Source organism: Papilio machaon, chromosome 3, assembly GCF_912999745.1.
Source record: "Papilio machaon chromosome 3, ilPapMach1.1, whole genome shotgun sequence".
Lineage (NCBI taxonomy): Eukaryota > Metazoa > Arthropoda > Insecta > Lepidoptera > Papilionidae > Papilio > Papilio machaon.
In genome coordinates this window covers 6,687,341-6,714,045 of record NC_059988.1, presented here as the reverse complement: position 1 = coordinate 6,714,045, position 26,705 = coordinate 6,687,341, and the positions used below count along the sequence as shown (strand labels likewise).

Genomic DNA, 26,705 nt, shown 5'->3' with positions numbered 1-26,705 from the left:
TGAAGCGAGCGCATAAGCTAGTTGAGAACTTATTAGTAGCAAACCATCTAAAAGGCCGACAACGCATCAGCGATTCCTATAGTATTGCAGATGTTCATGGGCGTCGATGAACACCTTGGTGTTCCCGCTGCTCGTTTGCTTCCTTATCTTATAAAAAAAATGGACGTTCAATAACCAGTAAGTGCGTGTTTCCATTCTATGGCTGGCCACCTGACTCTGGTCTTGCACCTGACGCTGCTATTTTGCATATATACCAGTTGTGGAGCATCAGCGGAAATAAGATAAACGACTCTATCGATACAAATCAACGCCGCGCGTGAACTATAAAAATGTCATGCCAAGGGATATGAATATGCCTATTTCGTCGTCCGCAGATTTCGTGGTGTTGCAATAAATTAAAAGCTTCTCATTAAATTGTTAATACTTTTTCTCCCTTCCACACTACGTTTTCTATATCTTATACATATAAAAGAAAGTCGTGTTAGTTACACTATTTATAACTCAAGAACGGCTGAATCGATTTGACTGAAAATTGGTGTGCAGGTAGCTTAGAACCAGGAAAAGGACATAGGATAATTTTTACCCCGTTTTCTATTTTTTTTTTCCGCGCGGACGGAGTCGCGGGTAAAAGCTAGTATTTGAAAAAATTTCACCCAAATTGCTCAAACATTTGTGTCGCTTAGTGGAAACTGATAACAAAAAACCAACATTTTTAACCATTCAACAGTACAAATCAGGGTAACTTATTCACCTATATTTTACCTATTATTAAAATATAGATTGAAACATTTCAATTTAAATTCATTTTACATTTCATATGTATAATAATATATCAAGATGATTTTAATTTTCAAAAAATTTTATTAGTAGCTGCGAAAATCAATTTTTAATACAGGTTTTATCGTTTATTGTAGAAATGTATTGGATAAATTATTTACTATACAAAATAATAATTGAAATATTAGACACTAGCAATACGTATTACGTAAAAGCCCATAAATAAGAAATCATTTTTATGATATGAAGTTGATACGAAGGTTGGCTGGAGGGCGCCACTTGAATGAATTTCGAACAACTTCGTGAGCTAGATTTACTATGGAAGCTGAAAACCTAATCTTCCAAGACTGAATCCTATGATTGCTATGAAACCTTATATCATCGCTTTGCCAAAATTAAAATATGTTGGTTTTACACGTTTTTCGATGCTGTTATTTCAATATTTCTTTTCCAGAAAGTGATAAATGAATTTTAGGTATGACTAGAGACGCTCGTCACTCGCTTCATGTTTGGCCGCCATGTCTGAAGCTCGGCTGTAACCTTAGAGTTCGGGTTGTGCTTTTCTTTGTTGTATAAAAAAGACAGTGGTTTTTGTTAGTTATAGACAATGAATTACTATATTTAGTTAATTAATATGAACTTTGATATATGTGGAGTGTTTGATGAATTCAAGCAATTTGATAGAGTTAACTTTTGCAGAAGTTACTCCAACATCGTATTTTTAGTTCATCCGCCATATTGGCGTTAATATCCCTCGTAAGTCTTTTTTCATAATTATTTGGCTTTACCACAAATTTATTGTTGTATTTTATGCTATTTTGTTGCCCTATTGATAGGACTATCGTATGTGTAAAAGTAGAGCGTGCATGTTGCGAATAATAAGTAATATTTGAACTTTTCGTTTTGGCCTCTGTACCAGTAATTTTCACCAAATCTCCACTAGCTTATTTGTTCCAAAATAAGTTTATAACTTGAAATTTTACTTTATCTTTTATTTGCGCATAAAGAACACTTTGAAATATTTGTTACATATGTTTTGCAAATAGGATTTTATTAATTTTGAGTGCGTGCATTCTCTTACTGGAATTTGGAATTAAATACATAATTATAATGTAAAATATGCTTATAAAGTTCTAAATATATACATTTTATAATCACAACAACTTTTTATTCTACTGTTTACCCCTTGAAGCCCTTACAACATAATTTGTAATTCTGTTGAAAATCGGTCAGAGAATATTCTAGACTGACGCCAGTGTCCATAATGGCCAAAGAAATTACGATTTCTTATTAAATTCCATCATATTGTGTTTAGGTAAACTCTAAACAAAACATTGCTGATTAGTATCATGTGTTAAAATTTTCAAATCAAAGATGCATGAAGAGCATTTATCCATGGGTAATTTTACCCAATTATGATGCGACTTCTGTGATGCATTATTTATAAAACAAAAATAATCCAAACATCAACAATGATACAATTTAATATATGGAACATAACCTAAACTTATTAATTTTAGACATTTCATATCAAAATTTCTCTACTTTGTAACATTTAATGCCTAAAATATAACATTAGAAATACAACAATTTATTATTTTAGATTAGATCTTTGAATGAATCTAGTTTTGCTTGGTTTCTAGAGAGTTTTGCTTTGTATTAGAATTATGAATATAAAAGGCTACATTATATATTTTTGGTGGTGGTTATTATTATTTTCTAATATTGAATATGTTTTCTCAAACATATTATTTTATGCCCTTAATCTGTCTCTAATTATTGCAATGTTCTAAGTAAATAACAACATTGTTACTGTAGTAGTGTTCTTGACTGATAATTTACAAACATTTGTTTATTAAATGGAGATATTGGAGCTTACACTATTTTATACATAGATTGGGTTATTAAACTTTTTTCTCATAAGATTGTAGTAATTCATCCTTAAATTGATTACAAACTTTTTAAATACAAAATACTGTATATAACAAAAGTTTAAATTTATGTAAAAGTAAATTGAATATATGAAAATATTACATTTACAGATTCATTAACTGTTGTATCTATACTCAAATTATATTAATGAAATGCACATATAGAAGTAGATTAGTCAAAACTATGCCTAATTTTTAAGTAATGGTATCAAAGCTAGTGTAGATACATTTTCTACGTTCTGGAGTTACTAGCTTTGTGCGGAAAACAGGAAATATTTTTACACAATGACAAACACTAAATAAACATAAGAACCAAATTCCTGATACCTTGATATATTTGTAAATGTATTTTTAAATGTGTTCTAGAGACATAAAAAATATAGTATATCACATAAAATTCAAATCAAAACAACAAAATCATAATTAAGGCATCTATTATCGAGATAGTTATCTTTATTGTTAGGTTAATTTAAAGATTTTTGGTGATTGGTAAAAATGAATAACTTTTATAAAAGTATGACATGATGAATACATAACATTACATGATTTAGTTTTTAATCTCAGCATTTTTTTTTTCAGATGTGGATCCTATCTTCATTTAATTATTAAATATATTTTACAATATCTGTCTCACATCTCCTTGGCTTTCAAACACAGCACCCAGGTAATTAAGTTTAATTAGTGCATATTTTTTAATCTGTTGCAATGTGAAAATTTCTTATGTTTCTAATTTTAGGACATTTTAGGTTAATATTAGTTTAATGGTTGGATTGTGGTCCGGCTACGGTGCGATCGCACCTAAGAATTTATTATGATAGAATGGTTTCATGTTATTAGAGGGTTTAGCTGATGCCTCTTAGTCAGAAACTGGATGAACCTCTTGTTACGATTGAGGTGAGCTTGTACTGTTTCAATATGCTTTGTCTCTAAATATTATATAGGACATAAATGTTAAATTAGCAATTGGTTTATTAGTAAAATTTAAAATTGAATAATTTATTGTAATTACAGTCAAAACCGTTTATAGCGACATCGTTTAGAACAACATACCGGTTAAATTGACCAAAATCAAAGGTCCTGGCTGAATGTTATTACATATCTTTTCTATTAATACCTGTCACCGGTTGTTACAACTATCGGTTTTTACGACTCAATATGAGTAGTCCCTTCGATGTCGTTATAACAGATTTTGACTGTATTAAGATTGTTACTAAGTAGATAGGTTTCTTTTGATGGTATGTTTGTATATAAATGTACTATAGTGTTTGGGTAACTTTGGTAGGTAGATTGCAGACTCCAGCACAATGCAGCAGGCTGTAGATCCTCTCGCAACTACAAGTACTGTAAGTATTTACTATAGATATACATAAAAATTATTAATTTAAATTTCTAAGGTTTGAGCTCCTTTCAACATTTTTGCTCAATATATAATTCTTAATTGTTTGATTTTGAATATGCAATTTTTTTACGGTTCTATATTTCCGTAGCCAATGGCAGAGCCTGTCAATGGAGCACCACCAGAGGACACGCCGCGGCGACAGGGCCGGATAACGAATCAATTGCAGTTCCTCCAGAAAAATGTGATCAAGGCAGTTTGGAAACATAAGTTTGCATGGCCATTTCATCAGCCTGTAGATGCAAAGAAGCTAAACCTCCCAGTGAGTACATTATACATATATTAAAAAAATGTTTAAAACATCTTTATTTGATCTAAATTTTTGATTATTCTAAAAAAAATTTCTATGTATTAATAGTTTACTATAGTTTAAACTGTTTTATTTCAGGATTACCATAAAATTATAAAAAAGCCTATGGATTTGGGTACAATTAAAAAGCGTTTAGAGTCCAACTACTATTACTCGGCGCAAGAATGTATCCAAGATTTCAACACAATGTTCACCAACTGCTATGTTTACAACAAGCCTGGAGAGGATGTGGTTGTTATGGCACAAACATTAGAAAAATTATTTTTGAACCGGGTAATTATTTATTTTCTGATACTTTGCTGTAGAAAATAATAATTATGCATAATTAAAAAAAAAAACTCAAATTGTTTAATATTTCTAAGTTAAATACCCATAATACTTGATGAAGTCTTCCGAAGCTTTGCTCATAGATGACCTGCACAATGATTGTAATAATAATAAATTTGTTAACAGTGTATTTTTTTATATATAGATAGCGCAAATGGACAAAGAGGAAAAGGAAATCGAGGTACCATCAAACAGTGCGAAGGCAGCCGTGAAGAAGCGTACGAGTGGGTCCGTGGGGTCAGTGGGCAGCGTGGGAGGCGTGGGCGGAGTGGGCGGTGTGTCGGCGGGAGGCGGGGTGGCGCGCTCCACCGTCAAGGCGGTGCCCAGCACGCCGCTCCCCGCCTTCGTGGGCTCCACCAACACCACCACCACGCCCGCGCTCACCGCCTCTACCCCCACACCCCCCGCCACACACACCGGACTACCGCAGCAGGTCGGTTGCCTTCTCAAAAACACATATTTCAAAAATAGAAATTAACGCAAAAATTAACTGTTTAGGTCTGGTAATTATTATTAAGAAAATTTATTTACATAAAAATAGAGAATGTAGTAATAAGGTTCATACAAGTCATAGAATGTCTTGTGAATGTTATGTAACAGAGAACTTTCCTTCAGGTGGCAACTCAACCATCTAGTTTTCACGTTACGCAAACTCCGACCACACCTGTCTCAACTATGCCGGCGGTCACTTTGTCCCAGACGCAACCTGCTAAGGTATTGTTACACTAAATAATTGAGAATCTATTTTATATAGTCACTTTGTGGGCTATTAAATGATTTTGTTTAAAAAAAATACCTTTTAAACTTGTGCTTCATTTATAAGGTAAAGAAAGGTGTGAAAAGAAAAGCTGATACGACAACACCTATGGGTAGTTCATTTGAAGGAGGTTACACTACCCCGACCATTGATCAACAAGTTGGACCTAAACCTGCGAAAATTTCTACAAGGAGAGAAAGTGGACGCCAGAAAAAGGTTTCTACTTAGCAATTATGTAAGGTTTTTTGTAACCTACAGGTTTGATCATAGTTTTATTTTCACTCAATAGGCTGGAAGAGTAGGAGAGGATAATTTCAAAATGGGTGGATTATCACCAGGCATGGGTTCAGCGGGGGCATCCCATCATTCTAGTATGACCCCACAGATGGTAAAGGGTAAAGAGAAACTCTCCGACGCTCTCAAGAGTTGTAATGAAATTTTAAAGGAATTGTTTTCCAAGAAACATTCAGTAAGTATAAGTTTTATTTGCTCTATACTTGCCCTATATAAATACAATTGTATTGTTTTGTTACGGTTATCTTATATATATATAAATATATTATATATATCTAAGGCATTTCTCATTAATATTGCTTTTTGATTGTTTGATATTTATTAATTTCTAAGCATTCATTAAGTGTACAGTAAAGCAACAACGTATTCGACAGGGATATGCGTGGCCATTTTACAAACCTGTAGATGCGGAATTGCTCGGTCTTCATGATTATTTTGATATTATTAAGAAACCAATGGATCTTGGAACTGTCAAGCAAAAGATGGATAACCGAGCATATAAAACGGCCGCAGAGTTCGCCGCCGACGTTCGCTTAGTGTTTACAAATTGCTACAAATACAATCCGCCGGATCACGATGTCGTTGCTATGGCGAGGAAACTGCAAGATGTTTTTGAGATGAGGTAAATTACGTCTTACTCTTTTGTAACAAACTCATTTTCCAATAGGTTGTTTCAAAGTATGAGATGAGGAAAAGTATAATGTCAATTTATATGTAGCTTTAAGGTCATCCAGAACAAACATTAAATCTTTTCCTTTCTCTTTATAAGTTTGTACTAACTGTTGCACGCGACTTCGGCAGCACGGAATTAAAAAAAAAAAAATTAAGTTACTTCCGCACATATAAGCTACCTTCCGTAAAGATCCGTCAAAATCTGTTTATTAGTTTTAGAGATTACACGGAACAATCGCTAGAAAGACGAAAATTAAAAAAAAATGCTCCTATTTTATTAATGTCATAGATAAAAATCTAATTTACGTTTTCAATTGCAATTTTGATTTATAAATGCGATGTATTTCCATAGGTACGCTAAGATTCCTGATGAACCAGTCCATGTAGGAGTTACTCACACGACGGAGAAAGGCAGTTCCGCCTCCAGTTCTGAGTCCGGATCAGAATCTGACTCCGAGTCTGATGATTCAGAGGAAGAAAGAAACAATAAAGTTAAGATACTCGAAAAAGAATTACTTGCCCTTCAAGAGAAAATGAGGAAACTTGTTGAAGAATCCAATAACAAGAAGAAGGCAAAGAAGAAAGTTAAAGACAAGCAAAAGAAACAGACAACTAGTACTACGAGTAGCAGTACTATACCTAAAGCGAACACGGTCACCGCGTATGGAACAAAAACGAATAATATTAGTGAAAGTCTGGGTATGTTCAGTACACTTTTTCTCTTTTTTAACTCATCTTTTTACCCGACTGACAAGGAGGATGATGTTTATGTGTATGTATATAAATTGCCTAGAGTCTGACGACTGAAGCGATCTTGATGAGAGAGAAGTCATTCGATTTGTCTTCTTCCACAGAGTCATATGAGTATATTTATCAGGACAAATACATAGTAGATGTGATGGATAAAAGTAAAAAAATAGTAAAAGCAAGCGAGTTCAAATCTCCACACACCTTAATTTTTTTTATTGTTGTTTTAGTATATTCTAAAATAAAAGAAACTGTTACATATAATATTACAGTTTATTTATTACAAATATTTTTTTTTAAATCGTTATTTTAAAACGCAGACAATAAATGGCGTCTTCATCTCATAGAGTTTCAGTCGGTCTGGTTTTTTATGTTTTTAAAATTAAGATTAGGTTATCTGTGTATGACATGTGTAATCTTTTAGGTGGCAAAAATATGATACAGTGATAGAGTTTATAAATTATACATGTGATTCTCAAGTAAATGAATTGTAAGAAATATATTAACAAACGTGTGCCCGTTAGCGACGAGCGCGGTGCGCGGCAAGCCGGGCAGCAAGCGCGGCACGGGCGGGGCGGGCGGCGCGGGCGCAGGCGGAGGTGCGACTGCCGCGAGCAAGGCGGGCTCGCGCGGCGCCGCACCCGCCAAGAAGAAGAGCTCCACGCCCACAGCCGCGCCCGCACCGCATCCGCCGCCGCATCCCGACACCGACGACGAGGACGTCGCCAAGCCCATGTCCTACGACGAGAAGCGCCAGCTCTCCCTCGACATCAACAAGCTGCCAGGTGACGTGACAACCATGCTATATACATCCATAACAAGCTTATATACTTCACCCTTTGCCGCCGAATGGCTAACGTGTCTACTGTAACAGAGGAGTACGAAAAACGTTACTGTGTGTTTTGATTGCAGAGGAAGTTGTCATCCTTCACATTCTGTTTGATAAAACTGAGACAACAATATGTATATTATTAATACATAGCACTATTATAATATAATAAAATTGATTAAATTTTAAATTTTGCAATTATCTCAAATAATATTTATGCAGGTGACAAGCTCGGTAAAGTGGTGCATATCATTCAAAGTCGAGAACCTTCTCTGCGAGATTCAAATCCCGATGAGATTGAGATTGACTTTGAAACTTTGAAGCCGTCGACTCTAAGGGAACTCGAGAGTTATGTCGCGTCGTGTCTTCGCAAAAAGACTCGTAAGTATTCTCTTTTAAATTCCTAGTTTTACTTTGTATGATTTATGTATTGTTACATTGAAGTTTGAAAATTACAATTCAGTTCAGATTTTCGTGATTCACAGTGACATTTGTATTATTTTCCACTGTAACGTGTATGTTTTTCAGATCGGAAAGTTTCGGGTAAATCAAAGGACGAACAAATGGCGGAGAAAAAACAGGAACTAGAAAAGCGGTTACAAGATGTGTCAGGTCAATTAGGATCTAATAAGAAGCAGCAACCGAAAAAGGGTATGTATGGAATTATATTTATGCACAAAGTTATATATTTTTTAATTTATTTATTTTCTTTTGAATGCCATAATTTTACTACTCGTAGCTCATTTACTAAGTGCTCATTACTCACTGTCTGCTCCCCCTTCTGTTTGAGAGATATATTTAAATTTGTCTTATTCATTGTCAGATGGCAAGGAGGGTCTGGGCGGCGGCATGTCGTCATCATCCAGCTCCTCTGACTCGTCCAACTCCTCGTCCAGCACCGACACCAGCTCCTCCGACAGCAGTGACAGTGAAGCAGGTTAGATATCCTTGCGGCATACCTTGTCACACTCGGCATACCCTGACTACAGGGCGACTTACTTCTACTACATAGACTTACCCTACATCAAGCACTGATCGGTACTAATTTGTACCATTAATTGTATATTACAATTTAGTATTAGATTTTAATATTAACTGCATTTAATTAGAACATACACATCACTCGGTCATCACGTTTACATCAGAATATAACAATATAGAGGAGTACGGTTGTGTTGTACATTTTACAATGTTGATATGATAGTTAATTAATTAGTGTGCAATGAAAATATTATACGACTATGAAATTATATTAGAAACAATTGATTTGTATATAATTATATGTATATGTGAATATGATAAATGCAGAAGTCAAGGGTACAAAATAAATCAGTATATGTATTTAAAAAAAAACATATAGATTAAATATAATATCTCTACTTACATTTTACCATTAGACTTTTTAAACTCAGTTTTAGAAAGTTTTCAAATTCAAATTTACTTTCTTCTTTAAAAAATCTAAGCCATGTCTTTTTAACTATGACTTTCATTTTTACAACTATCTTACTTACATTAAAATTTTTAATGTTTGGAAATATTCTAAATTTGAAGAAATATAATACTTTATATTTAGTTTTTTTCCTAAACTAGGAAACAGTTTTCATGTTTTTGTGCCAAGTTCTATCAGGGATTTTTTTTTAATTTTTATTCTTCTATATTTGTTATATTTTGGTGTAAATATGGTATATTTAAAATGCTTGATATCTATAAATATTATTAGATTATTTTTTTTCGTAATTTAATAGGTAATGAAAAACACAAGTTTTTTTTACCTTAGCCAGTATTTTTATGGTATGACTGATTGTGGTTCTTTTTATGTTTTATATAAAATGTGGAATGAGATTTACAATTTTAACCCTTTGAATAATGTTATTCTAGTCTGAAAAGTGTCAATGACAGAATGAATGACATGTCTTTTAACTATGCACAGAGACATAGAGTCTGATGAACAATACCTAGAGAGAGATTGAGAGAGAGAGTGAAATAGTGGCAGTAGTCACTGAATAGAGATCGGTTCAATTGTTAGAAATATCCTCATGTGGATGATTTTATATTTTTTTGTATGTTTTATTTATTGAAGACCTCAAGTTATAATTACCTATTATTTATAAAAAAAACAATATATTTTTATTTATTTCGGCGATTGTTATTTTAGAGCTCAACAATAGTAAGCTAATTTGTTTAAATATTGTGTTTCATCAGAATGTTTGGCAACAGTGTGAATGTAGTTTTATACTTCCGAAGATTGCATTGTGAGAATGTCGTCAATCGGCTCCATTGACCTTAGATTTGATATTATTTGTACCGCAATGTTGAGTGGAATCATCCTTGTGGTGATGTGAATGAGTTTGAATGTGTTCAGTTAGAGTGGAGCCTATGATTTGTCATTACTGTGATATTGATTGAGTAAGTGGGTTATACATTTTAGCTCGGGATAATGTTTAGTTGGAAGTCCGCTCTTTGAGCGTTGAGCGATGCGCGTTTTAACGAATGCGGTAACGCGGTAAAGGCACAAACACTCGATAGTCGGTAAGGAGGTGAAGCCAGCTTTGGTGTACGCCGATACAGTGTAACTGGTGCCGGTGACATGTACCGTTTTGGTTTGCTTTCATAAACCAATAGGAAATACCTTTTCACATTAATATTTTTAACTATATCATGTCCTCAAATGCGGTGTTGTTTCATTTGCATCCTTTAAATTTTGGATCTCTTTACGAATACCTATCGGAACTTCAGATCTCAGGGCACTGATTGCTATGCGTGTGAAATAGACGGGAGACAATGTGAGTGCGCAGCAGTCGTGTTGCGCGGGAGTCGGTGTGTGGCGGTGTGGCGCAGTGTGGCGCAGTGTGGCGCAGTGTGGCGACACACAAACACACACACACACACGTAATGCAAACAATTGTGTAAGGACGGATACCACTTGGCATTGGCAAGGTGTCAGGCAACGCACGGCCTCTTGTTGCACCACTCTCTGCGACCACTATGTATCTTGTGACATGCTGTAGTTAAAAATTTTATCTTGTTTTGAAAAGGTATGGTTTTATTGGTTTAATGCTTGACACTCTTGGATGCTTGCTCTCAAGAAATTATCATGTTACGTGTGATCAAAATTGTTTACGATTACCGAATACCTAAGCTGGCCTCCTTCCTTCACAAATTGTTTGCAAAAACCTCTCTCATTGACTATCGTTATCATTATGTTATGAATTATATTACAAATTTTATGTGGCCCTACCATCGAGTGTAATTTATCTAGTTTAGTACTTCTCTGTACAAGTAATACTCTGTAATGTTTATTGTTCGGCAGCTGGATAACTGTACTAAATGAATTCTGTACGAAATATTGTGTAGTTTATCCACAAGAAGGAGGGAGGAGAATGGTGCAATAAGTCGCGTAAACTTTCAAGGGTGCTGGTTTATCACATCGGTGAATACAACCATCTCGAAAGTCACCGCATTATGTCTCAAAATAAATCTTTAGTTCAGAATTATATCGCTTATATTCTGAATTTCTAGTCTATTAGCCGTATCAGCTTATTCAAGATAATGTTTTAAGAAAATATATTTGAATAGAATAACTTCCTCATTTATATTTTTTTTCTTGTTTTTCTTTTTCGTTATTTTTTTTCATAAAAGTGATATTCAGCAGAATTCTTTAAAAAATCATTGAAATTTGTATTTTTTTTAACTTTAAATTGTGACTTTTTGTAGTAAAAATTCTCTTCCATCCATCTTTAAGGTTACCTATAAATATACTTAATACCTTGTAAATATAGGGCCTCTGCTAAAAGGTGTTCTTCATATTTTTACATTCAGTTTGAACATACAATGTATACTACAGTTGTAGATATGCAGCTGAATTATAGAAAGTAAAATAATTAATGTATTATTTATTAGAGAGCTATTAAAGCTCTGTGTACTATATACTTGTATTTTTAATTTTTTTTTTTGTCGTGCGGCATGTTTAATATTTTATCGATCATGCATATCTTCCAATTGTGGTAGAAATCTGTTTTTACACGTTTTTTTTGTAATTAAAATCAACTTGATAATTCTGTCGAATATTATAAATTAAGGAACAAATAAATTATTTTTTAACTTATGTTGACGAAATGATTTGTGAAACTTTGTGACTGTCAAGAGTAAAGTTAGCTCTAGTTTGTTTAGTTGGAGTTGGTCGATGACACTTTTATATCCAGTAGATGTACATTGTAATGTTAATCTTCCTATTAAGATGAAGTTACGGCACGAATTATTATTTGATACGTAATATCATGCGTTTTAAGGATTTTATCAGAGTTAGATGAGTCAGTATTTTTAAATAAGTAATTGGTCCATTGAATGAATTCAAATGAAAATTTTACATTCCTCATGTTATCTGAAAGTAGAAATTATGCAGAAATTCGAAAAGCACTATTAATATTTTTTCCCCTCAAGTACAATTCGATAATTCTAAAAGTCTTATTGTAAGTTAGATATATAGTGTACACAGTTGAAGTGGGTAAAAACCGATTGACACACACTTTTTAAAAATAAGAGACCAGTAAAATATTGTTATTCGTACATATGTAGTTATAGTACAGTCGGCGTCATAACTTCCAAAGTGGTCAACATCAGTCATAATATATTAAAAATTAAAAAAAAATCTAATTCTCTCATTTGATTATTATTAATTAGTAAAAAAGGCGAATTAAATGTGGAATTTAATGTTATATTTTGGATTAAATGTTCTAAATGTGGTTTAAATCTAATAACGACTTGATTCATTTACCTTAAATGTGTGGCGCGTACGTTGACCACTATTGGGATGTCATAGTGACTATCAAATGTTTGTATATATAAAAGCAAATGATCCATATTTGCCTATTTATATAGCAAATGTTATCTAATACGTACATAATATATATTAGTATAAGATTTTATCTGTTAACAAAAAAACAGTAATTTTAAAATTCATGACCACATAAATGTTGAGAAGAATGAGTTAGGTTTTAAGTTTCGGTCGGTTGTGTCCCACTGCCGAGGTTTAGATGTCCCCCATTCTTTGGGTTTTAGTCGACAGAACAAATGATCCCGTTGTATACTCTAGTAGAAATTTGCAAATAATTAAATGAAAGGAGATTATATTTGTCACTCTAGATGTGAACTTATGTTATTTTACTAAGAAAGTAACGCATGTACAGAATATATGTTCTATTGTGTCGGTTGTTTGTTAAGAAAGTAATAGTTGGTGCAATTGATTACTTTCGCGCAACATTTGTTATATTTATGTATTGAAAGTGTGAACAGAAACATCACGTAAGAAATTTTATTGTAAGATTTATTTAATCGACCCTCATGACTTAAAATTATTAGTCGATAAGATTGAGTGGGAATAAATAAGTGTATATACTTAAATATATAACAGAAATTAAGTAAAACTTTTAAGTAATATATATTGAATTTTATTTACACCGCCCTGAGATCTGAAGTTTATAATATCGACATAGTGTGTCATTTTCCACCACCACCAGTTGCATTGATTCATTTCCTTTACCGATTGTTCTGTGTTTATAAAAGATCAATTGGAGTCAGAAATTCTTTTTTTTGTTTTTTTTTTTCACTATTTGAACGACGACTGTTTTAGGTTAACATGTTTAATACAACACAAATATATCCATTCTAGGTCAAGTATTTGAAAGTAATGCTTGTAATAATAAAGAAAAAAAGTCTCTCCAAAGAGACCAAGAACGTATTTTACAGCTTAGGAACGATATCGGTATGTATGATGTTTGATTTGTACTTTTTGTGTTTGTGTTGTTGGCAATGTGCTTCATGTGCTGCTAACTATTGCAGGACCGAGCCCAGGAAAGCCATCCAAAAAAAAGATGAAGAAGCAGGTCCAGCAACTGCCATCGCATACGGTAAATACATAACATTGTTCTATTTAGAGTTTATAAAACATAATCATTATTTAATATAAAAAAATCTAGTTTAGATTTTTCTAAAATGACATTGGTATAGATAAGTGAAGTATTGTGTCTGTGCAGTGTAAATTTATATTTCAGAAGTCGGCCCCTCCTGTGGTCGTACCCGTGACGGTGGCGCCGGTCGTGGTTGAGGAACCTCCGCAACCGCCGCCCGCCGACGACAAGAGCGAGGTGCCTCAACACGCCCCCTCGCCCTCCCCTTCGCCACCGCGCGCCCACGCCGCTCAGCCCTCGCCCGCCGCGCCCGTACAGCCCGCCCAGCCCGCGCCCGCCCCCGCACGGTTGCCCACCCCGCCGGACTCCTCCGACCCGCTCCTGCCGCCTGCACCGGTGCTCGACGCGCACGAACACAAACAAATTATAAAAACGGAACCCCGTAACGGCCTTGATAAAATTGATACCTCGCAGTACATCGACCCCCTTGAGAGGTCGCTCGCCAGCCTCGAGCGCAGTCTGAAAGCGGAGGTGCCCATGGACGTGACCGTGAGCGTGGCCGAGCCCGCGATGCGCATGGACGACTTCCCGATGCCCAAGACGTCGCTGCTGCCCGACGCCGCGCATCACAGCCTGATGGCGCAGCTCGGCGGCCTGGCCGACATCACGCACGTCGACCACATCAAGACGGAGATGTACGCCCAACCGCACAACGGATACGTCGATAAGAACCCGCAGCTCGAGCGCGAGATGCTGCGCCCCGACGTCGTCGCCACCATGGCGAGTGCGCCGAGCATGGCCGCCGTCACCAGTATGGCCAACATGGCGAACATGGCGATCGCTCCGCCCGTATCCTCAATATTCGACCCGGCGTTCGCCGCCGCGCACGCGCCGCACGCCCCGCACGCGCCCCCCGCGCAGCCGCACCCCGCCGTCACCGCCGCGCCCGCCCTCATCGCTCCCAACGTAAAGAAGGAGGAACCCAAGCCACTACTTACGCCCAAACCTATAGAGGACCTCATGGGCGTTCCCAACATGGGGACGAACAACGTGTCCGAGAGAACGAAATATGAAATGGAGAAAAAGATGGAGGAGTCGAAAAACTTTGCTCAACCTTTCAAAATAAAGCAGGAGCAGAATCTAAAAAACGCGAGTTCATGGTCGTCCTTAGCGCAGGCCGGTAGTCCGCAGAACATCCCCAACATAGGAACTAATAATCAAGTAAAACAAAAACCGGTTATGGATAGTTGTTTCCAAGTAAGTCTTTTACATTCGGTAAAATTCATTGTTTTTCAAGTTAACATAAATGTATTAACTAATCTGTCCCGTTGCAGGCGTTCAAGAAACAAGCTCGAGAAAAAATTGATCGACAAAGAGCGCTTTTAGAACAGCAAGAATTAAGGAAAAAGGAGCAGGCGGAAAGAGAGAGACAGCGGCAGGAGACGGAGAGGCGACATCCCGAAGATGAAAAATTAAGGTGAGGTCTTTTTAAATTTATTTTTTTAAATAAATAACTTAAAATAAACATAGACCAAGTATATTGGTAGAGTTGTAGTTGTAGTTTTATTTGTATAACTTATTTCTAAATAATGTGGTTATTTCGGTGTGTAGAGTGGTACAGAACGTGCGCAAGGCTGAGAGCGCGGAGGTGTCATCGCCGAGCGTGTCGCCGGTGGCGCGCGCGTCCCCGCCCGCAGCGGCGGCGGCGGCGGCGGCGGCAGCGGCAGCGGCGCAGGTCGCGCCCGACAAGCCCGCCAGCGAGCGCGAGCGGCTCCGCCAGCGCGAGCAGGAGCGGCGTCGGCGCGAGGCGGTCAGTACACACCTACATTATTGTCCTTTGTAATTTGATTGACTTTACTCCCAGGCCGACGGTTTTGTAATGTATTTGTTTACTTTTCCAGATGGCGGGCCAGATAGACATGAACATGCAGAGTGACCTTATGGCTGCCTTTGAAGAGTCGCTGTAAAGTGCTTTGCGAGAATTTAATGAAATTGTAAATATGGTATAAAAATAAATGTCAATGCAATCTACGGTATGTGTCGGTGTGGGCTAGTGACTGCAGCTAGTAGTACTGACCGTGACCGCCGACTAGTGACGCCCGAGTGTTTGTGATCGTTCCGTGAGTGAAGTTATAGACTTATTTTATGTGGTTAAGTGCTGTGAATAGATATACTTATATTTTAAATAAAACTGTTGTAACATCCGACCGGAGATGGCGCGGGCCTCCGCAGAGGGTTGCATTTTAAATGATGTATAATATATAAGTTTGTATGCAAGTTCTTAATGTAAACTCTCTTTACATTCGTAAGCCTATATTTATATTTTATTATAGAAGTGTCTTCTACCTTCCATATTTGTTTTATAGTATGTATTGAACATAGAATTGTAGAATTTTAAATTGATAAATCAAAAATGTTTTATTTTTAATGTACTGATAGATAATCAATTGAAGCAATCAAATGTGTTATGTAGCGAGCTCGCATTGCACTCTGCAAGGCGAAGCGGCGGCGGCGGCGGCGGCGGCAGCGGTGGCGGGAGGCGGTTCGCTTTGCACGATGAGATTTTATGTAACAATGTCTCTATCTCCCTACTATCAGCGTTGCATCGCGTCTCTAATTTTATTATTATTTTCAAAGTTTTATACAAATGACTAATGTATTTTAAAATAAAACTAAGCACTGTATGTCTCGTAGTAAAAGATACTAATGTTTTAGTATTGTTACTAATAATTTTGTAACTAATAAGAAGAGAAATGAACTATATATTGGTCGATTTAGATTCTTTACTTTTACTTATTGACTGTGTATGTAATTGTTACATATTATTCGAATGTTGTTAGCAAATGAGTAAATAAATGATGAGTTTTGTTGTTCCTGTCCATCAATATTTTATTGACTGTCGCAAGGCGTCCATTTTGCATTGTGTTTACATAAAATCTCATGGCTCAAACTACGATAGTTTGCGCGGCCGCGTGGCATAGCGTGCAGTCTAAGTGGCAGGTTGTCCGACGTCACAATGCAGGGCCCTGGGGCGAGGTGTGCGTTATGTATTTAATAGTAAAATAAATTTCTGTTACGTGTTCGATTTTCGATAAATATTTCTTAATGTTAGTAGATTTTTTATCAGTCTGTCACCGTAAAACAGATCAAATGTCATACATTTGATTTGGAAATATATTTATTTTACATTGGAATATGTCTTTTTTATGTTTGTAGATAGTTAACTCCAGTGGAAATCTTGTAAAGTATTAAAAGTTGAGGTGGTCAATAAGCGCCGTACATCCGGGGTATGGTAAACACACCGACGTCATCCACAAGAGAGCATTGTATATTAAGAAAATTTTAATTGCAGTCATTTACTAAATCTTTAAATCAAATGTAGATATTGAAGTAAAATATATTGACATTCCATATAGTAAACTGTTGTTTAAATTCATGTATATGTAAATACACCGACCGGCCGCACTGGGCCGAGGATGTTTACGTAACTCCGTCGAAATAACACAATTGAATCAATTTTTAAGTTATTTTATTAGTTATACCAAAAATCATGTTATTTTTTGTGGGTATTAGATAAAAAGCAATAAATCAGTGTCTTCGCAATAAAATTTCATAAAAATTATTGATGCTGAACTCATGCAAGTTAAATGATTTTAATATATACCTCGTGTACATATGACTAACATTTTTATTTAATTTCACAAAACAGCCATCATTGTAAAGTTATTTGGCATATCGACACCTAGTTGTTTTTGTTAAGGTATTTTCTATGAAACAAATAATGGTCCATAAAAAAAGTTAAAAATGACATGTTCCACGTGCATGTAATATATTTAAATAAGAAATACTACATAATTGGGATAAATTAAACAAATTTATATTTACGTCCGCAAGTCGGAATACATTACGATCGTACATATATAAATTGCTACGAAAACATAGCGGTTAACAAAACAATTATTACATTAGTACATAGATACTTATGCTATTGCAGGTAGGCATTTACTGTCTATATGTACACTGTGAAATAGTATGTACATGTATATAATGTGTTCCACCGTATTGTACGACATGTACTTATCTTACAAATAAAATCAAGAAAAATTAACAATTCATTTTTATAAATAAACATTTATTTGGCTGAGTATTTTTCTTTTCGTTAAAATTTCCACGATCTAGCTCAGTTACCCCTAGAGTAAAGTTCTCACAACCGTACTTAACCTAGCTATAGTCCAGTCTGAGGTAGTGACAACTACAGCAGTCTATACCCACTGTCTCCCAGAACTAGTTCTTGCAAGATGGATGTCACAAACTTAACCTGCATGAAGTTAGCTTTGAGAATGTATAGTAGTTAAGAAAATAGTTATAAAAATAAAATTATCAAATATCCAAAGAAACTCAGATCACCCAGTTTATTAACATTGTAACAGGTTGCCTCTGCCATTAGGTAAAATTGGTACAGTTCAAACAAAAAGTGATAGCATTATTTTTTCAATTTTTTTGATAAGTTTGAAGCTTAAAAGAATAGGTATTAGACAAGATAATTTGGAACATACTATATGAGAATAAAATTTTTGTATTTGGAATTTTTGAATTTGTATTTGGAACTGGGTGAAATTAGCTTCTCTAAAAGTTTCTGCACATAAATATTACAAAAATATAAACGTAGCAAATATGCCTGAAAACAGTTGTCCAGTTGCTAAAACCTTTAGTATAAGAAATATTTATCACAAAAATATTTTTTATATATATACAGTAGATGCGCGGATATTTGGTGAAATTATCCCTATTATATACTGGGAAAAAGAACTATGTTTCAAAAAAAAAATTCAGAGATGTCACCGTCTGTTCTGCCTTAAAAAGCAAACTGCAAAGACACTAAATATACAAAGATGGGCACAGCCGAGAGACATTTAAAAATGGTTATTTTTTTAATTCATGGAACTAAATGTTTCGGACCTCCACAACTATCATACAAAATAACAAACGATACTTAAGAGCTAACATTTACTATTTGTAATTCATAACGATTTTTACACAAGGAATAATACACCAAAGCAATTTTTAATACGACCTAAATGTATGCGTCTATAGCCACATACTTGGTCAAAGGTTGATATTGATTTTTCTATCTACATGACTGGGATAATGCTTTTCAGATCACCTAATCAATTACTTTCAGTCAATTGAAAAAAATGGCTTCCTTTTTCTACTGACAGTATATGGAAACATAAAAAAACTTTTTTTTACAACACGCACGAACAGCAATACCAGTTTCACTTATTGCATATATATATATTACGTTCAATGATTATATAGTTTGATCTCTCTAATACATAAGCGAGGATCAATCATAGTATGGTTTTGGCTGGTTACCGAGGACTATGGACGCGCGAAAGCCGCATTCACTAGTAACAAACAATTTCACCCAATAACAGGTTTATATTGTACTAAAATAAAACGAATCAGTCTGGAATAATAATATATCACATTCCTTGAACTTACTGTACAACTAAAAGTATACTACAGACAAGCACTTAAATACATCATACATACATTACATCGATATGTCACCTACCGATTGTAAACTTTGTCGCTTTATAATCAGACTAATTACTAAATTGTTTATTGAACAAATAAATTAACATTTTCCAAATGATTGAAATATTACTCGGCAGTTAACTATCGTTAAAATTTTAACATATCTAATCCAATTAAAAACTGACTCAATTTCCAATCGGTCGATGTCAGTTTACATTTAAATAAATTCATTATGGTCTTAGGTAGACCCGTTAGGAAGCGTTGGAGTCCCATTCGATGAGGTACGCCGGGGGGGAGTCAGGAGCGAGACGACGCGCCAGGATATGGAAGGTCTGTCCTGCACGGAAGTAAGATTGTACAGTCGACTTGAGCGCGGAGAGCTGACGTGCGTCAACATCGCCAGCGCTCGCTTTGTGCGGACTGAGCTGTAAGCTGCGCACACTACTGCCGGCAGTATTATTATTGCGCCGCGCATTCTCATAGTAGTTCTTCTCCTGCCGCTGGCGCAGTCTCCTGCCATGGAACTTGACGTTGTTTATGTGACTCACTGCTGCCATCTCGCCGTTCTCATTTTGTGGCGGTGCCGCTTTTGTCGAATCCTCCGGTAGAGGACACGATTTGTTCAACTGAAAATGAAAAAAAAAAAATGTTATAAAAACCATTGCATTAGCATAAAATATAGGTTTTGTTATTTAAGTGTTACATTAAAGTTGAGTGATGAACATACCTGCATCTGCATGTACTTTCTCGGTCGCCTGTATTTTCTTCTTTTTACTTCCCCATTAGGACCAATCACGATATCCTTTTCACTGAGTTTCCGTTTCATTGGTCTAATCATGGGGCCCATCAGGGGGTTGAGTTGGCCCGGCAATGAGAACCTCGAGTGGAAGTGATGCTGCTTCCCATTGTGCTTGTTCCATAAATTCATAGCCGATGTGAATGGGATTTTTGATGTGTACTTGTTCTGCATCAGGAACGGGTTGTTCTTGCCTTGGAAGTCTTTGAGGGGTGGTATTATAACGTCTAACGTGCCTCGGCTCGAGGTCTCATCTCCCGAGGACTCTAGTTCGTGAATAAAGGTACTGTTGTAAGTCGGTATACTGTCCATGTGCTGGAGTGATAGTATCTTGGAATGTTCGATGATGTTCTTAGTGGATAACTTGGATACTTCTAAGTTCATGGTCGCTATTCTAGTTGAATGTGTGTTGATGTTGACTGTGCTTGTGGTCGGTTTGCTAAAGCTGACGTCTTCAACGTTCTCTTTTGGTATTTTATCTAACTGAACGGTGCAGGGCAGGAGGGAAACGCTGCTGGAGGGCACCGGCGGGGTCTCGCTGGGCCTGGCCTCATTGGACTCAGTGTCGTTGGGTTGCGGCATGTCGTCTAACGTATCTTTGGCATCGGGTTTCCTTGCGGTGGAGGTGCAGACGGGCGGGGTGGGCGAGGGCCGTTCGTCGCGCTCGCTCGTCTTCACCGACTCGTACGAACTTGTAGAGTCGTTCTCCGAGTTGGAGTTGGAGTTGAGATTTTCGTGGAAGCGTTTGCCCATCATCAAGTTCAGCCAGTGACCATCGACTGGTACGATCATGTTCTGACTGTGATTCATATAGGAACTTTTATCATTGTTACTGCTAGAAGGTTGGGAACTGTAAAAGAAAAATATGAAATTTAAAAAAATAATGTATCTTCTTTAACTACCACTGGGTTGAGAGAGAGCTTTAGAACTTTAGCAAACTTACCTATCATCGACGGTTTGCGGTGAAGGCGCTCGCGACAAAAACCGCAGCCGGGGCGCGTACTCTCTCACTAACTCATCCGTCAGCGGCTCCCCTTTTTTAATCTGCATTCCAGTATTACATATAAATAAATCATCGATAGCGTTGTTGACGTATTATTTACTCCTAATTTGGGATAAGTTCGTTTATATAAAATTTCTACTATACAAAGAAAAGTATTAAGACTAGTATGTATTTACCTGATCTAGTGCGGCGAGCTGGTGCGGTGGCGGCGGCGGGCGACGCAGGCGCAGGCCCCAGATGGTGGCGCGCTTCTTCATCTCGCGGCCGCACTTGAAGCGCTTGCGCGATGACGTCAGCGCCGTAAGGATCTTCTCGCGCCGCTCATTCACCGGCGTCCGCCACATCTATAAATCATAATATTTTAATTGCATATCCAAATAGTAAACGATATGGGTTTCAAGAAAAAAAGTGTTCAGCAATAAGGATGTAATAAATAATGTTAAAATATTTTTAAACTTTGATATACTTCATGATATGGTACATTTTAGTTAAGACTAGACTTTGGTAGCTACCTTCCCGTCCAAATCCTGTCAAAATCTGTCCAGCTGTACTGGAGATTACCCCGAAACAACTGCAGTCTTGCAGACAGACAAAAATTTTAAAAATTGGTTTTCGTTTCACATTTATTAATATGTATAAACTAGCTGTCGCCCGCGACACCGTCCAAGCGTAATTAAAAAAAAACATAATAAGCCTATTTGTTCTTCCAGACTAGATCTAAATCTATGGCAAATTTCATTGAGATTGAGCCGTTCTCGAGATACCTTCAAACATCCATCCATCTAAACATTCGCATTTATAATATTAGTAAGATAGGTGGTAACAATAACCTTTTCAGGTAGTTGTAACGCGTGCCAGTTGTCCAAGATATATGGCATGATGACGGTGTCAAGATCGAAGTAGTTGGGTGCATTGTAGGCGGTGAGATTGTAGAGTGCGAGGTGTGCCAGATCCAACCAGCACAGTTCCAGCCGACGCAGGTATTCACCGCCGCCATTGCAGCCACCGCATGCGAATATGTACAACCTGATAACACAATGAGTTAACTTTATACAGTTTAAACATTCTATAAATAAATATACAATCTTTATAACAATTCGAGAAGCTCTTAAAACACTTTGAAAGGATATAAATCAATTAATTATAAGTTAACGTACTTATCTCCAGCATATAGTGGGTATTGTAAACTTGAAACACATCTTTGGTGAAACCATCGAGAGCATCTACAGCATAATAACATCTGAAATAATGTGCATACTATTAGTAAATTAAAGGTTCATTTTAATTTTAATTTAATATATTTTAAGTAAGTTAAATTCTTAGACAAATAAATGATTCTTTTATAAAAAAAAATCGCTTTAAAACAGATTATATTCAACATTATTTTCATACCTGTGCAAGCCAATCACTTTTTTCTCCGCAGTAGCAATGCGTTTCATTTTGATCTTTCCCTCCGTCAGAAGCAGTTGATGAGGACGTCGTTGACGCAGTCTAAAATACCAAACAACGATAATATTAAATGAACGTTGACAACGGATGAGTTGAGGCGGATTGTTAAGGTGATTTTCCACTGTAGAAATGCTTGATTAAAAACATTGTCAGAAGGATAAAATCCTCTTTGAAAAACCAAAGACAATATATTACAAGTATCTCGACAGAATTTCACAGTTATCTACCTGATTCTTGAGGGTAAAGTGAGGGTATTAAATCTATTTTAACCTTCTTTAGCCTATTAACCAAACCTAATTAGACAAGTGAGGTGTCATTCTAATTGTATCCTTCCTCTTAGAGTATGTTAGTCGTTTTTTTTTAATTAATAGTGTTACATCGCATGGCGGCGTGAGTTCCTGGTGCTGCCGCCGCTGCTGGCCGCCCTTGTACCGGAACAGGTCAGACCTCTTCAATGCGCGATTCTCCGCCGCAGCCACCCGGTACCGCTGGTCCACGCATCTCTTGCAATGCCATGATGCACCTATCACACAAATTTCTTATACATCGTATCATCTTGCTTGGAGTTTCTTAATGTTGATTATCTTGTTACGCTATAATGCATACCATGTATCCAAGCTTCAACCGGTGGCGTATGACATTTAGCGTGGTATCCACGGCCGCACATGTCGCAGGCAACCACCGCGTTTGTAGCGCAGTCCTCGCGACGCTTGCACACGACGCACATGATGCGGCCATCATCCGCGGGTGGCGCAGACAGCAGTTTAAGCGAGGTGACCGGCGCCCACGCGTGGGTGCCGTCGCCGAACTTGACGAGGCAGCGCGCCTCGCCAGTGCCCACCTCACACGAGTCGTTGTCATTGCTCGTGCTCAGCTCTATTATTGTACCTAGTATACAGTAGACTATTTTTATTTCCTACCCAACCACTAGTCTATTGGGCATCCCTGGCATTCCCTTCTCGCCTTTTTCCTTCCATCTCCATAAATAAACACAAAACGCATGTTTTTCTACATTACTATAACTGGCTGATAATTAATAATTTAAAGAAGACAGTTAAATGTGGAAAATATAAGTAAATACTAAAAAAAATTTAAGAACTTTTTAGAATGAAATATTCAATTATGTAGTTTTTTGTGGGAAAACCACTCCACTACTAGATATTTAACATTTTTATACAAACTTCTAATCATTTATTGTTTGAATAAGCATCATGTTTATAAATGGAGTAGACAGGAAATTGATAAAGCTTGTAAATAACAGTTTACTGAAAATAGGTCATAATTTATATTATAAACTAGCTTTTTCCCGCGACTCCGTCCGCGCGGAATAAAAAAAAAGAAAAGAAAACGGGGTAAAGATTATCCTATGTCCGTTTCCTGGTTCTAAGCTACCTGCCCACCAATTTTCAGTCAAATCGATTCAGCCGTTCTTGAGTTATAAATGGTGTAACTAACACAACTTTCTTTTATATATATAGATAAGATTATTATTTTACATATATGAAAAAAATATATAAATATATTAGAAGATTCCAAGATATTTACCTAAGTAATACCGGTCATCTTTATTTAGCACAAGGACATCATCACCACAGTGGAATGGGTTGCCATTATTTTTTTCCGTGTTGGTTGTAGAGTCTGGCATTGCATCCTGTGTTTCTTCTTCTTTTTTGTCATTCTTTATACTGGCACATGGCGTAATGGTTTTGTCAAGGTTGCTCAGGAGAACATCGATCAGGGATAACTGTCTTGAAACCTCTTAAAACAAAAATTCTATATTAATTCTTTTAATGTATGATTTTCCATATGAAATTTTACATTTTCAGCAGAGACAAATATTTTTAACAAATAATTATATAAAAAATATTTAAGATATACCTGGAAATTAATATTTTATCTATTTTTAATGAAAAGTGTTTGACTTTATCAAAATGTACATGTAATTTATAGTTAATAATTACTAGTGCTTTTAGTATAGCTCAATGGTAAAACAATGTTAATTTTATTAAACATTGTATTATGGTTGTTAATGTTAAAAGTTATACAAATGTGGAAGCTGGCAACTTAGAACAGCAATGGTCAAGTTTATGAAAGCTGAACTTTTGAACCGGTTCAGAGCTGATCTACACACAACTAATACAAAATATTTAGGTAGTAAATTGTCTTTTTTTTTGTATTTTTGAAAAGATTGTGTTTAAAAATTTCATATATAAAAGGGGGATTTTTTAGGTATTTAAGTGGCAATGGCGATCTGAAATTATTTGAGTTTTTTACTACTCTAATACCAGACTACTACTACACCAGATACAGTAAGCATAGCCTGTGGAGGTGTAGTCCATTTCTGGATTCAGTTTATTATTCATATGGAAAGTGTGTTAGTAACTTGTTTAACTTTTAGTGGAATATGTTGTAACAATTTATTCAAAATTCAAACTCAGAGATTGTTAAGTATTTGTAAATTATTATATTTTCACCTTATCTAAGATTGCTTAGTATTTGTGCTACTAGTAACTAATGGATTGCATAGCAACAGATGACATTTATTTTCCCTCTTGAAGTACCTTATTCTTGACTTTTTGATTATTACATATTTATTTAAGGAAAAAATTTCTTATGTTTATACTTACATGTGTAAAATCCAGTGGTCAGCACAATAAAAAATTTAATAAATTATTTTTTTTTGTCTCATGTAATTTAACAAAATATCATTACATTTAAAGATTTTGTACTATTTATTTGTCTTGATCACATGTAAGCAAAAATATATTATCCATCAGGAAAGATGTAATAATAAAAAAAAAATTGCAAATAAAAAATCATGTCTCCCTTAAATATTTATAGTTTCATATGAACTTCTAACATGTCATAATTTTTTCAGTGTCTTGGACTTGTGATTTAAAATTAAAAAATATTCACAAATGAAGTGTGACAAGATTAACGTTTAAAGTAGTTGTCAAAACATGTCATCAGTAATTTATAAAGGTGGTTGGTTAATTTAAAAATATGTAAGTATTAAACATTAATTATATTTAGCCGTAGTGTAACATTTTAGGGATATCAAACAGATAGAACCATTGGTAGTTTTATACATTAAGAATGCGCAAGAAATTGCCTGAAAATGAAGCGAGATGAAATCATTGTGGTGGTTATATTTTACCACAATCATTTCATAGTGGTTGGATTAAATATATGATAGGGTTACGCCAAAAAGTATGTCCACAAACGCCCGAGTAAAGAAATTTTTACGGTCATACAATTTGCTTTAAAAATCTATTATTCAGTTAATTAAATGAAAACTTACCAGCGTCCATTTCAAATAAGTTTCTTTTTAATATATACAACATACAGAAACCTTATTCCATTCTAAAATTTTATTAGGAAAGAACAAACACTAAAAGCATTGGCGCTATTGCGGCCATTATAGTAGTCAAACGTTTCACAGTTTTCCCGCGGTAACAAATAATGAATATTAAAATGTTCAATGAACATTAGGGTTATTTTGTTACATCAACTTCTTCAATTCCATTTTGCTTAATTTCAAAAATACATAATATTGTTAATACATAAAATTTTATATAAAATTACAAAATACTACTTCAAAGATATGCACAGCACAGATAGAAAAAAACGTTATGAATGCTTCTAACTAGGTTATAGGTTATCACAAACATTAACACTTGCAGAGGGCGCTACAAAATTAATCGATTCAGATAAAAAATTTAGTAAAACAAAGTAAGTAGATATATTTTATAAGCTGTTGCTTTATAAAATACTGTTTCCTAATATGAATTATCTTAATATTTTCAGAATAAATATAAACTTTAGATTTTGAAGTATCTCTACCAAGGTACCAATGAATCGATTTGTGTATTTACACTGAGCAACTAAATAATATGATACAAACGTTCTTGCTCGCATATTATTTACGACATCTTCATATTTTCGACTATACACTCTAATGCACGCCACA

The 26,705-nt window shown here is 35.6% G+C and overlaps 2 protein-coding genes across 5 annotated transcripts; one reads left to right on the top strand and one right to left on the bottom strand.

Annotated features, from left to right (window-relative positions):
• Nucleotides 1-3,448: 3,448 nt before the first annotated feature.
• Nucleotides 3,449-17,521, top strand: LOC106710317 (bromodomain-containing protein 3). 3 transcript variants are annotated; one of them, XM_045686620.1, is made up of 20 exons: nt 3,449-3,602; nt 3,995-4,051; nt 4,196-4,366; nt 4,493-4,687; nt 4,887-5,174; nt 5,357-5,455; nt 5,565-5,714; nt 5,788-5,967; nt 6,167-6,414; nt 6,817-7,163; nt 7,736-7,996; nt 8,263-8,421; nt 8,569-8,691; nt 8,864-8,977; nt 13,709-13,801; nt 13,879-13,946; nt 14,091-15,203; nt 15,281-15,423; nt 15,558-15,756; nt 15,848-17,521. In XM_045686620.1, the coding sequence occupies exons 1-20, from the start codon at nt 3,558-3,560 to the stop codon at nt 15,911-15,913; spliced, it is 4,119 nt and encodes a 1,372-aa protein (XP_045542576.1). In that variant the 5' UTR covers nt 3,449-3,557; the 3' UTR covers nt 15,914-17,521. The 3 variants fall into 3 exon arrangements, with proteins under 3 accessions (XP_045542576.1, XP_045542577.1, XP_045542578.1); XM_045686621.1 differs by having other exon boundaries at nt 3,991-4,051; XM_045686622.1 differs by lacking the exon at nt 13,709-13,801 and having other exon boundaries at nt 15,848-17,520.
• Nucleotides 17,522-18,608: 1,087 nt separating this feature from the next.
• Nucleotides 18,609-26,248, bottom strand: LOC106710398. 2 transcript variants are annotated; one of them, XM_014502437.2, is made up of 11 exons: nt 26,037-26,248; nt 24,281-24,493; nt 23,342-23,623; nt 23,113-23,258; nt 22,679-22,777; nt 22,444-22,526; nt 22,117-22,312; nt 21,463-21,630; nt 21,227-21,327; nt 20,215-21,133; nt 18,609-20,113 (listed from the first exon to the last, which is right to left on the bottom strand). In XM_014502437.2, exons 1-11 carry the CDS (start codon nt 26,077-26,079, stop codon nt 19,739-19,741), a joined length of 2,625 nt encoding a protein of 874 aa, XP_014357923.2. In that variant the 5' UTR covers nt 26,080-26,248; the 3' UTR covers nt 18,609-19,738. The 2 variants fall into 2 exon arrangements, with proteins under 2 accessions (XP_014357923.2, XP_014357924.2); XM_014502438.2 differs by lacking the exon at nt 26,037-26,248 and adding an exon at nt 25,363-25,434.
• Nucleotides 26,249-26,705: the final 457 nt, after the last annotated feature.